The sequence below is a fragment of the Equus quagga genome, chromosome 10 (assembly GCF_021613505.1).
Source record: "Equus quagga isolate Etosha38 chromosome 10, UCLA_HA_Equagga_1.0, whole genome shotgun sequence".
NCBI classification, from domain to species: domain Eukaryota; kingdom Metazoa; phylum Chordata; class Mammalia; order Perissodactyla; family Equidae; genus Equus; species Equus quagga.
The window spans coordinates 19,468,436-19,483,380 of NC_060276.1; the positions used below are offsets into that span (position 1 = coordinate 19,468,436).

The 14,945-nt window shown below is 39.8% G+C and overlaps 1 protein-coding gene across 11 annotated transcripts in view; it reads left to right on the forward strand.

The window, feature by feature from the left end:
• The window catches only part of ENOX2 (ecto-NOX disulfide-thiol exchanger 2), a 259,169-nt gene extending 247,598 nt beyond the window's left edge, over positions 1 to 11,571 (forward strand). For 9 of the 11 annotated variants that reach the window (XM_046673947.1, XM_046673946.1, XM_046673941.1 and 6 more), the window contains 4 exons: positions 1,143 to 1,250; positions 4,643 to 4,751; positions 7,387 to 7,472; positions 10,012 to 11,570. In XM_046673947.1, the coding sequence (XP_046529903.1) occupies positions 1,143 to 1,250; positions 4,643 to 4,751; positions 7,387 to 7,472; positions 10,012 to 10,143 (435 nt within the window). In that variant the 3' untranslated portion in view covers positions 10,144 to 11,570. Of the gene's footprint in view, positions 1 to 1,142; positions 1,251 to 4,642; positions 4,752 to 7,386; positions 7,473 to 10,011 lie in introns of all 11 variants that reach the window. The other 2 variants (XM_046673938.1, XM_046673939.1) reach the window with 1 other exon arrangement.
• The last annotated feature ends 3,374 nt before the right edge of the window (positions 11,572 to 14,945 follow it).

The window sequence follows — 14,945 nt, forward strand, 5'->3', positions numbered from 1 at the left end:
AGTAATCCTTACTTTCCTTTTATTGTCACCATGTAGTTTAATTGGAACATGTAAATTACATTAGAGATCTTTCCACCAAAAAATGCATCTCCTCAGCTAGACTTCAAAGAATGTTGACAATGTACATTGTACTGTGTCTTTTAGCCCTTCCAATGGTCTTTTGCAAGCCTCTGAAAAGCAAGACTTTGGAAACGTTTTCTTGTTGTTTTCCCCTCTTACCTAGATTTTGAAACCGTACAGAAGGACAGTTCTGCTATTAAAATGCAATTGAAAGATGATGAACTTTTTTTTTCATTTCATCACTTCAAAGACTTCAGTGAGACAATTAGGTTTCTATCTCCTGAAAAATTGATTTCACTCATTTTGATTACTTTTTATTGGAAAATAGCCTTGTAAACAGTGATAAAATCCCTCTCATCTTATCTCAGAAAGATATATAGTGTAATATGGTGGTTAACAGCATGGGCCGTGGGTTTCACCCAACCTGGGTTTAAATCCCACTTCCGCTACTTGCTATCTGAATGGCCTTAGGCAAACCACTAAACTTCTTTAAGGCTCAGGATTATGAATCATAAGGTTATTGTGAGGTTTAAATGAGATCATGCATATGAAACCCTTTGCACAATGCTTGGCACATGTTAAATGCTAAAAAAATAGTATTTATTATAATCATTAATAATGATAAGTCCAGTTCTTTGCCTACTGATATGGAAACTAACATTTGTGAAATTTGGATTCTTTACTACTTTCCTCACTGAAGTTGAACTTGGCTTGGAAAATGGCTATTTGCAAGAATGCTTTACATTAAGTTCAGTTCTATGTAACAATCAAGATGTTGTCTACACCGTATTAACTGCACCTTACCCTTTCCCCTGGCTGGAATAGGAAAGTGAAGTGATTAGGTCAGTTAGTTTCTCAGACTCTTTCTAAAATATGAGCAAGTCCAATGGAAGTTCATAAGAGCCAGATGAAATAACTTAAAGTGAAAAGTATCGTGATTTTCCCTTTAGTGTCTCTGCATGGAGAAATGATGTGTGTGCTGGGGGAGAGTGAGGCAGGCCAGCCTAATATCTAACTTCAGCCAGGGTTTTTAAGCGAAGTGTGGCTCCTTAAGACTTGATTGTCTTTGGTCTTTCTTGTAGCATCTACTCAAAGTCCAAGAGGAATACAAAAGGAAAGAAGCTGAACTGGAAAAAATCAAAGATGACAAATTACAGGTGGAAAAAATGTTGGAAAATCTTAAAGAAAAGGTACATGAGTCCTAAGTGAACCTTTTTCCTTGCCCCTTTCCCCCCTTTTCAGTGACAATGAGAATGCCCTAGAAGTTACTGCAAGAGGAATCAATGTGGGATGTTTGGCCGATTGGGGATTAAAAGCCCCATCTCCAGGATAATTCTTGAATCAAGGGCTCTGCTTTTATGTGTAAGTCATTGGCATTTCTAAGGGTTCTGGAGAGTATACTTTTCAGGAATAAAAAGTCCATCCCTATTCCTCAGTCTTCTCTCTTGGAGAAGACCAGAGTGTACACCTCATCCCTTCTTCAATGTGTCAAGCAAATAGCAGCCTGGAAAATTCATGTGACACAAAATGCCTTTAATTAAGCATTTCATTAAAGCAAGAAACACCAGTGCAACTAGAACATTGACATTTCTTCGCAGACACTCCATCTAGTGTAATAATGAGTAGTTGCAGATGAAATGGCCAAAACCAAAAGCTGGGGAAACCTTGGAAAGCAAACAAGGGGACACATTATTCTAAAGCTAGATAATAGCAACAGGGAAGGCAAGATGGAACTTTGCCTAGTGAGAGCCTACAGCAGTACGAACTACCAGCGAGGACCTCTGAGAGAGTCTCCTAACATCTGGGTGGATTAATGTATCACAACTATGAATCAGGTGCCCAGCCTATTTAAAATGTGTGAAGTGTACTCATGGTGTCTCCCTGTCATACCTCTCTGATCTCCTTTATGTCTGAACATTTATCTGAAGTTATCCTCTAAAAAGGAAGGCCCGTTGACCAGAACTGCCTGATTTTAATGTCTCAGAAGGAAGAGAAGATTAGGAGCTTAGACCAAGATCCAGAAATCAACAGTGCTACAGTGCCAGAAGTCAACAGTGCTACAATTCCACAAGAGCTCATGCTCTTTATCTTCAGTGCTCAACTCAGGAAGATGCAATGCATAAAGGCCCTGGGTGTTTTTGCCAGCATAGTGACTTCCCCCGGAGTGTCATTAAGCACTGGCAACCTTGGTGTAGTTGAAACAAATGATTGAAAGTGTTTTCTGCTGGAGGCCATTTGCAATATGCTTTTAATTCTTCCACTTCATAAAACCAACTGTCTTCCCAGTTTTGTGGGTGCTATTAAAGAAACAAGCACAATCCCAGAGAAATTCATTTATCAAGCATTTAATTGAAAAGTGCCAAATCTGCTCTATTTAGCAGGACTTTCCTCATACTATGAGAGCTTCTAAAATGTCCCAGAGCTGCTACATAGCTCTGTTTCGCTTCTTGCATAAAATGGAGTGTGTAGCCAGAAGACTAGATAGATGTGGGTTTGTGCTAATGACGTTATGCTTAGAAATCACTCTTCAGGATTGACGTCACAAATTGACTTAAGGGCATTTTTAGTGATTTAATGTAAGCAGTTTTCTGCTTTGTAAAGTATTTCATTTAAACAAGCAAGAGGTCAGATGGCATAGGGGAAACTTGCCATGTTGTACTTAAGACTAAGTGTTTCCCGTTCTGAAACTGAATATACCATGAACTGGCAGCTAAAGAGGACAAGGAAAGAGATCCAACTGATAATCAGGAAAATGTGTCAGAATATGTTTTTTCCTGTTATTTTAAACAAAGCTTTTTTCAGAGAAAGTTGTGACAGTTCATTATAAACTGATCTTCTCTGGGAAGCTGATTCATGACCAAATATTTCAACCTGACACAATTAGGTTAGGAAGCAAAGTACCACCACATTAGACTGCAAAATAATTTCAGGATGAAAGGAAAGCAATAAGTTTTGGTGAGGAGAGATCTTTTTTGTTTTTGTTTGGGTTTCTTGACAGTAAAGCACAGTGTGAGTTATTGTCAGTGTTTTGCAATATAACAATGTGACTTATATTTGTCTTGCTGCAGGAAGAACTAGCTCTTTGAATCTGCTAGCAAAATCCAAGGTGATAAGCATCCCTTCAATATACCTTCTAATTTTTTAAATGCCAACTATAATAAAATTGAAGTCAGGTTTCAGTAAGGCTGCATTTCCATTCAAGATGGCTAAAACCTCTCAGATGTCTTCACATCTTAAATCAACCCCAATCTGTTAAACTCTCACACTTAAGATATGGCTTACTGGATCATTTAATGTTTTAAGAGAGTTAGAAGCACATGTGCACCCTGTGGCTTAGAAGTGAGCCAGTAGTTTAAATCAAACTTGGCATGATGCTTACTGCCTGGATTGGATTCTAAAGGCCGAAGATTGAGTAGATCATCAAGAAAGGTTTCCCTTCTGACTACAGCCAGGAAGCCTGTAAATCCACAAAACAACATGTCTTGGAGCATAGACCATTTGTTTCATTCAGGGGCAGCATCCTGGAAGCTTTGAAGACATCTTTAAGGAAAACAGAAGGTAACCTGTCCCTGCTGAGGGCTTGTGGAAGGGAAGAAGTGACAAAGCATCTGAGTCAGCCATGCTCTGCCCCACAGGAGCATTTCCCCCCTGCATTTTCTTGTATAATAACAGTGAGATTGAAGCAGTGATCTCTTTTGTTCCTTCTTCTGAAGGTTCTTCCTTCACATTCATAAAACAGAAAAGATATTCTCAGTATCCAAAGAGAGAAAGAAAGATCCATGAAAGGTCTGGAGGTATTTGTCAGTTTGTTTGCTGGTCATGGATTTCACCTGAATATCTCATATGAAACATACCTGCTATGCTCAGAAAGAGAAAATTTTCAACACCAAAGAAGGTCACTGAGTAATGACATTTTTGGTCGTGGTCATTTCTTGCTATAAAGTCAGGAGAATACTGACTGATAATGTTCTTATCACAGAGAAGAGAGAGAGAGTTGATAGTCAATAAATAGAGGCTCTAACTTTTAGTTCCAAGTTGATTACCTGCAAGTGGATGAGCTACATTGTAGATTTTCCAGTCAGAGATGGGACTTAACCTTTAGCAGAGTCTAGACCTAAAATAAAAGAGAATGGTTTTTAACAGTGGATGGCCTGGGATGAAATCCAGGCTCTCCGCTTCCTAGGAATGGGATCTTACGCAATTTACCTAATTTATCTGAGCCTTGCTTTCCTCATCTGTAGCATGGAGAGAATACATACCTAACAGTGCCTGGTATGTAGTAAATAGTAAATGTTTGGTCTGGTTCCCCAGATTACTTGTATAGAGTCAAGAATGGTGAAGGCAGAAAAAAAAGCTGGTGAAGATGAATGCCTTAATTTTTCTGTGTTTTGAAGCCATATAAAGAGGCTATGGATTATGTGTGATGCTTTTGTAATTTATGCTGTTTTCCCTCCCATTCAGTAATCAAAATTGGACAGTATTGCTTTTAGGATGCTGTGTTAAGAAGTTCCTATTGTGTAATTGAAACCAAGTCTGTCACCAAATAAGGTGAACTGACCTGAGAAGCATGTTATTTCCACAGGAAAGCTGTGCTTCTAGACTGTGTGCATCAAGCCAGGATAGTGACTACCCTCTGGAGAAGACTCTCAACAGCAGTCCTATCAAATCTGAACGTGAAGCACTGCTAGTGGGTAAGGAAGCTGACACACACATACAATGTAGAGAGGGCCGTGGAGGAGGGAAGGGGTTTACCTAAGATGAATAAGCACACACCAAACATTTATGAAGCATGACAGTGCGAGGACCCAGAGTCCTGAAGATGACAGGGTAAGAACAAGTACAGGTTCAATGAAAATGGTAGCAGCAGCTCCCAGCCCTCTTCAAGCCCTTTGTGGCCACTGCCACATCAAGTGTGTCAGTATAAGAACTATGCTAAGAGAGGATCAGCTGGAGAAACACGTAGGTTTTTTAAATCTCTATGCGAGGATACCTGAGCCCTCCCACTCCCACTCAAGGGATACTGCGGACACTCTCTGGCAGAGAGCTTTTCCAGATGAGCCTCCGGAGGAAGCATGTGCCTCTCTTAAGTTTTTCCAGGTTCCTGGCAGATGACTCAGGAGGCCGTCTGTGGGGTGTTGGACGCTGGTGGGCTTTGATGAGATCAGTGCTACGATTGCTCTCATTATATAAAAATTCATTCAGAGAGGCAAGATAGCATAAATAGTTAAGACATTAGACAGACCTCTCTTCCCGTCTTGACCCTACCATTTCCATCCTGAGCTACAGTTCCTGCATCTGCAAAATGGGCATGATAATATTACTCACCTCAAGGGCAACTGCAAATTTTAAATACAATATTTCATCAAAATCACTTAGCAAAGTGCCCAGCCCATAGTAAGCCCTCCATATATGGAAATCATTTTGCACTTACAGCACTATTCACAAATATTTGTTGACCTCTTATTCTATTTGGAGAATACTGGCAGATTGAGGTCTTAAAATATTCACTCATTTAAAAGGGGCTGGTCTTGGGCCTCAGCAAATAATCCCAACTCCCTTCTTGGAAGCTGAGCCACATAGTAGCCCCATCCCAGTCTCAAAAGTCCTCCACAGTGATTGGGTTCTGCATATTTTAAGATATATCTGCCTCCTTTGGTAATGGATATTGTACTGAGATTTAACACTTTGATATGTTAATGAGGATGCACAGGGAGATCTGCCATTGAGTCGTCAAGAAAAGTAACAATTTATTTCCATTTTCCAACTCAAAGTTCTTTAACAAATTGGCATGGCAACGGGGAGACCTGTCAGAGAAGAGCCTGGGGTAGGAGGAAGCCTCTGTAAATGGATAGTTCTAGAAACAAAGATTCTTAAGATAAGTGTTGCTTGTTTTTTAAAGAAAGTATTCTTGGGCTGACAGAAAGAAAGGAAAATCTGTTTTTTAAATTGGTTCTTTGGGTGTGAACCCACAAAAGCTGCCTAGTGTTTTGAAACCTATGGAGTTATTTCTTGGCATTTGACAGCCTTTCTTGGCCACAGCATCTAGAATTCCTTTGAACATGGACTGTCTTCTTCAGAATTTAAGTTTCTCAGCTTGAGTCAGTGTTTAGAAATTCAATTTACCTAGTCATTTAAGAACACTGTCATAAGTGGCAGCATGCATTTTGAACAGATTTTGAACCCTACCATCAGTTCCTTTTGGATCCTCCAACCCACCCCCTTGCCATCTAATATTTCGACAATTTTCACAAAGAACTGATTTGAACTTCAAGCTACAATCTTAACTTGATATGTTTTTAGTTGCTTAAAAGGATAGACAAGTTGTGATTTATAAACCAAATCAAATTTAGTTTGTATTTCTTAGCAGTTTTCAGCAAATTCAATTCTAGGTATATTTGATGTCCCTTTGATTTTATGAAGGGAGGTGAATTCAAAAAATTTAAAGAAATAAATAGTAGACTTCTGAACAATTTATATTCCACCCGTTGCCGGAGAAAGAAATATTAGAACAATTAACCTGATGGCCAGAACAGTCAAGGCAGTAGGTATAGCTGTCAATCACCCCAGAGTTATGTTGAGTAAAAATCATGCACATTCCTGGAGGCTGTAAACTGCTGTAAGAATTCTGTTGCTTCAAGAAATTCAGAGCTCTTAGCACAAACAGAACGCTAGTGACTACTTGAGTGAATGAAATGTTTGGTTTTTCTTTACAGAGCTACTCAGAGAGTAAAACCCAAATATAATCAGCAGATTCTCTTGTGAGAGGCTCGAGGTTAATCAGGCAAAGTGCATGATTTGTACTTTTGCCACAACAGCGAGACGTTATTAACGCATAAGAGGCTAAAGTCCAATTAAAGAATGTGCAGAAGAGCTGCAAGACCCAGCACAATCTAAATTCATTGTAAAATTCTAAATTCATGGTAAAACGTAGAACTCAAATTGTCTTTGGCCAGCATGAATGATGGCACTGACTCCTCAGATGCCTCCTTTTCTACATGTGATCTAGTGTGGTAAGAGGCGGTATGTGTAGTGGTTAAGAGCAACTGCCTGGGTTTAAATACCAGCTCTGCCACTTACCAGCTGTGTGACCTTGGGCAAGTTGCTTAAACTTTCTGTGCCTCAGTGTTCTCACCTGTGAAATGGGTATGGTAATACCTACCTCACAGGATTGTTGTAAAGATTAAATGAGTAACATATATGTCAACTCAGAGTAGTGCTCAGTGTGTGGTATGTTGTACGTGCGAGTTAGCTCTTGCCATACACTGTCACGTGGCATCATAAAGAATACAATGCTCAAGTGTAACCTCCATGGTATTGTCTCTCTAGGGATTATCTCCACATTCCTTCATGTCCACCCATTTGGAGCAAGCATTGAATACATTTGTTCCTACTTGCACCGTCTAGATAATAAGGTATGTGGGGGCCTGAAATTGGTGTGCAAGGGGATGTAGGGTTCTTTGTGAACAGGTGACCTTACTCTCTTCAAGCATAAATAAGTCATTAGTAATCACTCTAAGGAAATTTCCCTTGCCTATTCTCTCACTGTGATTCAGTGTAGAGCTTCTGTCTTGCAAGTAAGATGACCATCTGTCCCTATTTGCCTGAGACTGAGGGGTTTCCTGGGACTTGGGACTTCCAATGCTAAAACTGAGGAAGTCCCAGGCAAACCTGAATGAGTTGGCCACCCTACTTCCAAGATCCATCTTAGAAGAATTTTCCTCCTTTCTCTTAATTTACATATAAGCTTCAGATTAACCATATTTCTCACCAGTCAAACTTTTGCCCTGGGTCTTTAGCCATTAGCAAATGTTAGATTTCAAAATTGTAAGTCTTCCTCCAGCCCCTTCCCCAGCCATCCTCATCACCACTGCCATTATCTGTAATGAAACAGTCAAGGCAGGGGTGAAAAAAGATGGAACTATAAGTCTATAACACAGACTGAATATTTGCTCACAGCTGATCTCGTGGGCCAGTTCCTTCCCTGGATCCTATCCTGTGGGGGAACTCACAGAGCAATCAGGAGCAAGAGGAAGTGCTAGATCCCTAGAAAGTCAAGGATGTCTCATAGAGGCAGGAGGGGACTCTTGACCCCTCAGAAGAAATAACCTCATGATACATATTTCCAGAAGCAGGTTCAGTTAAACCTGCTCATGGGTTGTACTCACTCTTGCACAAAATCTGGGCCTTTTGAGCAATGCCGTTGAAATGCAGATTCCTGACAGTTGAATGTCCTACATGTTAAACCATTGAAGCATATGTCCTCTTAACAACAGCACTGGCCCATTTTGGAATCCAACTGTGGTGATACATCCTCCTCACGGCGTGGGTTCTAGTTCTAGCTAGAACTCCCCCTCATTTCCCTCTAGGAAGTGATGCTATTCTGCAATTAAGTAGCCCATTTGGCAGTGAAGGGAGGGATGGAATGAGCGCCAGGACCAAGTGGTTGGTTGAAGTGGTAAGAAATTGAACTATATGTCAGTAAAAATGATCTGGTTCTTTTTTTAAATTACAAAAATAATGCATACGTATTGTCTTTAAAATATAAGCAATATAGAAATATAGTAAAGGGAAAGTGAAAGTTACCCACCATCCCAACCCTCAAGGATAACCACTGTTAACAGTTTGGCTTGTCTTATCTCAGATCTTTTTCTATGCATATGCTGCACCTACATTGTATGTGCATATATATATATATATATAACATTATGTATTTATGGTTTTTGAAATGGGGATTTGATTCTATGTGATACTCTGTAATGTGCTTCTTTCACTCAACTGGGTACAGTCTACTACCAGCACTGGGAAGAAGACATGACTTCACTCCTGGCCTAGGCCCAGTTCCTCCTGAGCAGCTTCCTACCAGAGTAGTGCCAGGGCCTCCCAAAGGGAGCCTGCAGTGGTACCAGCAGAATTGGGGGGCTCCTTCCCTCCAGCTTCAGAAACATTCAGTGTGGTGGCGACTCAGGGTTTCTTTAAGGATCACCTAGTACTCTTCAGTCAAGCCCTAGCGCCCAGGTTCACAGTTAGGAAGGTTGCTACCAATGTAAAGATGACTACCAGAAGCAAGCCCTAAAGGCTCCACAGATTTTGGTTTTGTATTGATGTGTGTGCATGTGTGTGCGTGTGCATGTGTGTGTGAGTGTAGTGTGTATAGACAATGCACAGAAGCAGGAACATGGAGTCCTCCCTTCTCCTGTCACTTTTTCTTTGTGAACTAATGTGTGTGTGCAGAATTCTTCTCTGGTGGCAGCCATTTCTGCCTTCTTCTCCTCCCAAAAGACTTCACAGCTTCAGTAGGCCTGTACGTTGCATCACCAGCACTGATTACTGTCATTCAGCTGGCTACAAACCCAAGCCTCTCCACACGGCTGACACCACTAGCTCTTTCCAATAGAAAGCTCGGTCACAATCTCAAAAACATCATACCAAGGGAAGGAAACTGGTCACAAAGGACTATATATTGTATGATTACACATATATGAAATTTCAAGAAAATGCAAAACCACAGTGAGAAAATCTGAGTCAGGGATTGGAAGTGAGGATTGATTGCAAAGGGGCATGAAGGAACTTTTTTGAGGTGATGGAATGTTCTAAAACTGAATTGTAGTAACACTTGCACAATTGCATATATTTACTAAAACTCATCAAACTGTACATATGAAATAGGTGAATTTGTTGTATGTAAGTTATACCTAAATAAAGCAATTATGAAATATATAAACAAAAATAAAGCTCAGTGGTCTGGTGATCACAGCAGAGGAAGGCTGCCATCTGGAAGCCACTCAACCAACACATACACATGCACAAGGAGGAGGAAGGGGTCAACCCCACCCACAACATGCACATGTATGCGTGTATGCATCAGCGTTCTAAAGCAGGCAACATTGGGGAAAAAGACCCAGATTAGAAAGGTAGCACTGGTTTTGAATGGAGATATCCTCTGTCCCACAGATCTGCACCAGTGATGTGGAATGTCTCATGAGCAGACTCCAGCATACCTTCAAGCAGGAAATGACTGGAGTTGGAGCCAGTCTGGAGAAAAGGTGGAAATTCTGTGGCTTTGAGGGCTTGAAACTGACCTGATTCCCTTTCCCTAACAACCTTGGATCCTGAAAATTAAATGTGTCTTGGACAAGCCTAGAAAGTGATTTGTATTTTCAATGGTTTTCAAGTGGAAATTGCTTTAAATTTGTCAATTCATTCCTGGAATATCTTTTGAGTTAAAACAAGGATCCTAGAGCAGCACCTCGAGCTACAGGCCCTAAAAGAAATTGACTCAAACCTCAAGTGCTGTAACTTCCTTTCTGTCAAATTGGTTGTCTTTTTTATTAATAGTATCGAGAAAGGCCTGAGGCTAAAAAGTATTTGAGGTGTTTTCGGTGTCTGTACTACTGTTGTAGACTTTGGTATTTTTTTAAACACTGTTAACTGAAATGTTTTGATGATTTGTATGTGATTTGTGTTTCGAGAGTTCCCTTCACGTTAATGTTACTACTGGTGAGAGGAATGAAAGGAGCACGAGGTACTCCATAACTGACATTGTCTTTCCAATCGCCAGTAGGCCAGTGAATGAAGAATACATCAGTGTCTTCTAGAAGGTGCTTGACCAGGTTCACCTTTTAAAAGACAAAGCATGGTTTGTGGCTTTTTGCAAAATTACTGTGAACCAAAAGTTGACAAATGTTCCAAAGTTATTTTCTCTAATATATCAGATAAAAGGTTTATTTCAGAATTTTAAAAAAGTCTATATGTATTTGCAGAAAGCAAGTGTCCAGTATGACTGGCATGTGTACGTGCTATTCAGAATCACCTTGTAAATAGTCTGCTTTTAAAGAAGGGCATGTTTAGTTTTCTATGAATTTAAACACACATGTGCACACACGCACATGCGCACATAAAACACACACACATTAGCAGAAGGGATTTATTTTAATATGCTTTCCTCCCTGGCCTTCTTACAAAGTCTGTTGGTCTCTTCTGCTGTCAGCGTGTTGAATTGCAAACCGTGTACTGCTGTAAATAATATGTTTACTTCATGCTGAATGTTTGCAAAGGCTTGATATGCGTATTAATGGAAAATTCTCGGTTATGAATAAATAATGGGCCAGGGTGTGTGAGGCCTCCTGCACATAGGTCAGCTCCACCTGGAGTGCCAATTTGCCAGGGACACCTCCGGTTCTGTGGTGCCCATCAGCAGATTGCAATGGCAGAATTTGCGTGGACCAGTCAGGAAGTCCTGCATGATGGAAAAGAAAGGGAAAGGATGGGGATTTGGGGCTAATATCCCGAGGCAGAGATGGTCTTTTCTTTTGTGGTGTTGGTGGTGCTTATAATAACACAAGCATGCCCTCCCTTGAGTCTTGATTCAAAATAAGAGAATGTACTGAGTAAGCAAAGCCAATGAAGAGTATTTCAGGAAAATACTTTGTAAATGAGATGTCAGTAGTGTTCAAAGTTGTATTTTTAAAAGATAAATATTCCTTTTTTATACCTCAGTTTGGTGTTCTGTTTTGAATTATTTGCTCGCGAAGTAATCCTTTCGTAAGTCATCTCAATTTCTTCCTTTGAGTTACCAGGATGTTGGAAAAGATGCTAAACCTTCTGCCTTGACAACTAGAAATTGAGTTCCATGGCAGCCCATTAATGCTGAAAGCTGGCTTCCCCCTTAAGCACCCAGCTGTGGCACCAGCAGAAAGCTAGGGTTATTTTTACACTGGCTTCCTCACTGAAGCATCTCTGTCATCAATGCTACAGAAGGCTTTGATTCATCAGTCTCATGGGTCCTGGAATGCCTTATTTTAATAATATCTAAAAATCAAGAGAAATTAGCCACATCAATTATTTCTTATTTAAACAAGTTAAATAAAATGAAATTTTAAAGCAACAGCTGCCATACCTGGGCCTCTTGCTCTCCTTCACTGCTTGTACTACATATGGTCTCTTCCTGTTATTCCTGTCAATTTAGTCCAGGTGTACTCCTCCCAGCCTGCTCGAAAACACAGTTGTGATGGTTACTTTTGTGTGTCAAGTTGGCTAGGCTATAGTGCTCAGTTGCTTGGCCAAACACCAGTCTAGATGTTGCTGTGAAGGTATTTTTGGGATGTGATTAACATTTAAACCAGTACAATTTGAGTAAAGAGATTGCCCTGCATAGTGTGGGTAGGCCTCATCCAATCAGTTGAAGGCCTTAAGAGAAAACACTGAAGCGCTCTAAGGAGAAAGGAATTGTGCCTCCAAATTGCCTTTGGACTCACGACTGAAGCATTAACACCTGCCAGAATTTCCAGACTGCTGGCCAGCCCTACAAATTTCAGACTTTCCAGCCTCCACAATCACATTAGCCAATTTCTTAAAATAAATTTCTCTCTCTGCAAAGGGAACCCTCATACACCGCTGGTGGGAATGCAAACTGGTGCAGCCACTATGGAAAACAGTATGGAGATTTCTCAAAAAATTAAAAATAGATCTACCATACGATCCAGCTATCCCACTACTGAGTAGTTATCCAAAGAACATGAAATCAACAATACGAAGAGATCTATGCACCCCTATGTTCATCGCAGCGTTATTCACAATAGCCAAGATGTGGAAGCAACCCAAGTGTCCATCAATGGATGAATGGATAAAGAAGATGTGGCATATAAAAACAGTGGACTACTACTCAGCCATAAAAAAGACAAAATCGTCCCATTTGCAACAACATGGATGGGCCTTGAGGGTATGATGTTAAGTGAAATAAGCCAGACAGAGAAGGACAAACACTGCATGATTTCACTCATATGTGGAAGATTAATAAACACATGGATAAAGAGAACAGATTAGTGGTTACCAGAGGGGAAGGGGGTAGAGGAAGGGCGAAAGGGATAAAGGGGTACATATATATGGTGATGGATAAAGACTAGACGATTGGTGATGAGCACAATGCAGTCTATACAGAAACTGATAAATAATAAGATACACTTGAAATTACACAGTGTTATAAACCAATACGACCTCAATAAAATAATTGAAAAAATCTTTATATACACATATACATACATACATACATATATATGTATGTATATATCCCACTGTGTATACATATACATATGTATATACATTTATATGTATGTATGTATATATAGATCCCATTGGTTCTGTTTCTTTGACGAATCTGAATACACTAATCCAGAGTTGTTATAATGTGTAAAAATAGAATATTTTTGCTTTATATTATGTAATCAAATTGCAGCAGATACCATCTCTCATAATCCTTTCCATTCACCATAGAAATCTACTAATGAAGCTATTTTTCCTTACAAATGCTCAGTGCTATTTATTGTCCTGTTGTTCCTCCTGAATTTTGGAATATTACTGTTTTGTTATTTTTAGGAGATACAGTAGTTAGATTTTTCCAGATAATAATGAATAGAAGCATTCTTTTATTTTACAAATGGTTGTTTTATCTCCCTTCCTAGTCCTGTGACATCTCCAGTTCTGATTTTTTAATATTACCAACTTGCCTGTTAAATGTCTTCAGTGCAAATGAGAAAGTGAGTTTTCAGAGCAAATTAGACACATATCTGTTTTCAGGTTACATAGAGCTTTGTTTTTAATTTGACCCCAAAATATATGCTTTTCATATAATACAGAATAAACTGTATTACATGAAAAGACAGGATAGATGTGCAAGACCTTTTGACTCACCTGGTAGAACTGGGTGAGCCTTTAGGACTCTTAGCTGTCTTGGACAGCCCATCGGATAGACCTAGATTCACTTTTCACCACAATTGCTACCATCTGCTGAGCACCCATCATGCTCTCATGATGCCCAAAGTCACTTCTTGCCTGTATGTCTATAGGCAAGGTACGTGGACACAATGATAGTTTCAATTGCCTTTTAGGTAAAATTAAGGAGAAAAAGTACCTACCTCAGAGAGTGGTAGTAAAGATTCAACAAGCTAGCTTCTGTAAATTGCCCAGCAAGTACCTGGCCCATAGTGAGTTCACAATACAGTTATGATTATGATTATGATTCAGTCAAAAGTAATTATAAGTCATGACCTTACCCTCATATTAGGAAAAATGTTTTTATATTCACACCTAGAATTGTGGAGCTACATCATGTTGCTAGGCCTCAAGAAGGGAAATTCAGCTGTTCAAATGTGTTCCAAACTTTGACTCAGTCCCAGACACTCTGCCGGGCACTGTGGGATAGAAAAGGAGTAGGGCTTGGCCCTGTCCTCAAGGAGCTCTAGAGAACGGTAGGCTTTAACACGCGGAACTTAAATCCTTCACCCTTTAGCCAAGACCGTAAAAGCTCAGCATGAAAATATTCAGTGTTGACCAACCACGAATGGTGTGGATAATGTGGTAATGACAGCTTGCTCTTGAGACGTGAACTATTACATTCTGTGCCCCCAACCACCCCCATCCAGCTCCAGAGTGTAAATTCCATGGGAGTATGGTCCTCATTTGTTTTGTTCACTGCCATTTCCCCAAAACCTGGTGCATTGTAGGTGCTCAGTAAATATTTGTTCAATGAGTATTTTTGTAGCACTCTATACAAACTACATTCATATACACTAATAATAAAAGCTAACATTGATTAGTGATTCCTACTTACCAGTAATCATGTATGTATAGAATCATTCATTTTTACTACAACTGTGAAAAGTAGATAATACTATTCTGTGCTTCAGCTGAGACTCTGAAATGTAAACTAACCTTCCTAAGTTTCTAAGAGGCAGAGATGACAATTGAATCTTGGTCTGTCCAACTGCAAACTCAAAACTTTCTATGGCACCAATATTTTATTTAACCTTCATGTCAACCTAATTGGTCAGTATTATTATAAATCCCACATTGTTCATTCACGTGCCACTGTAGAGCACCTGACATGTGCA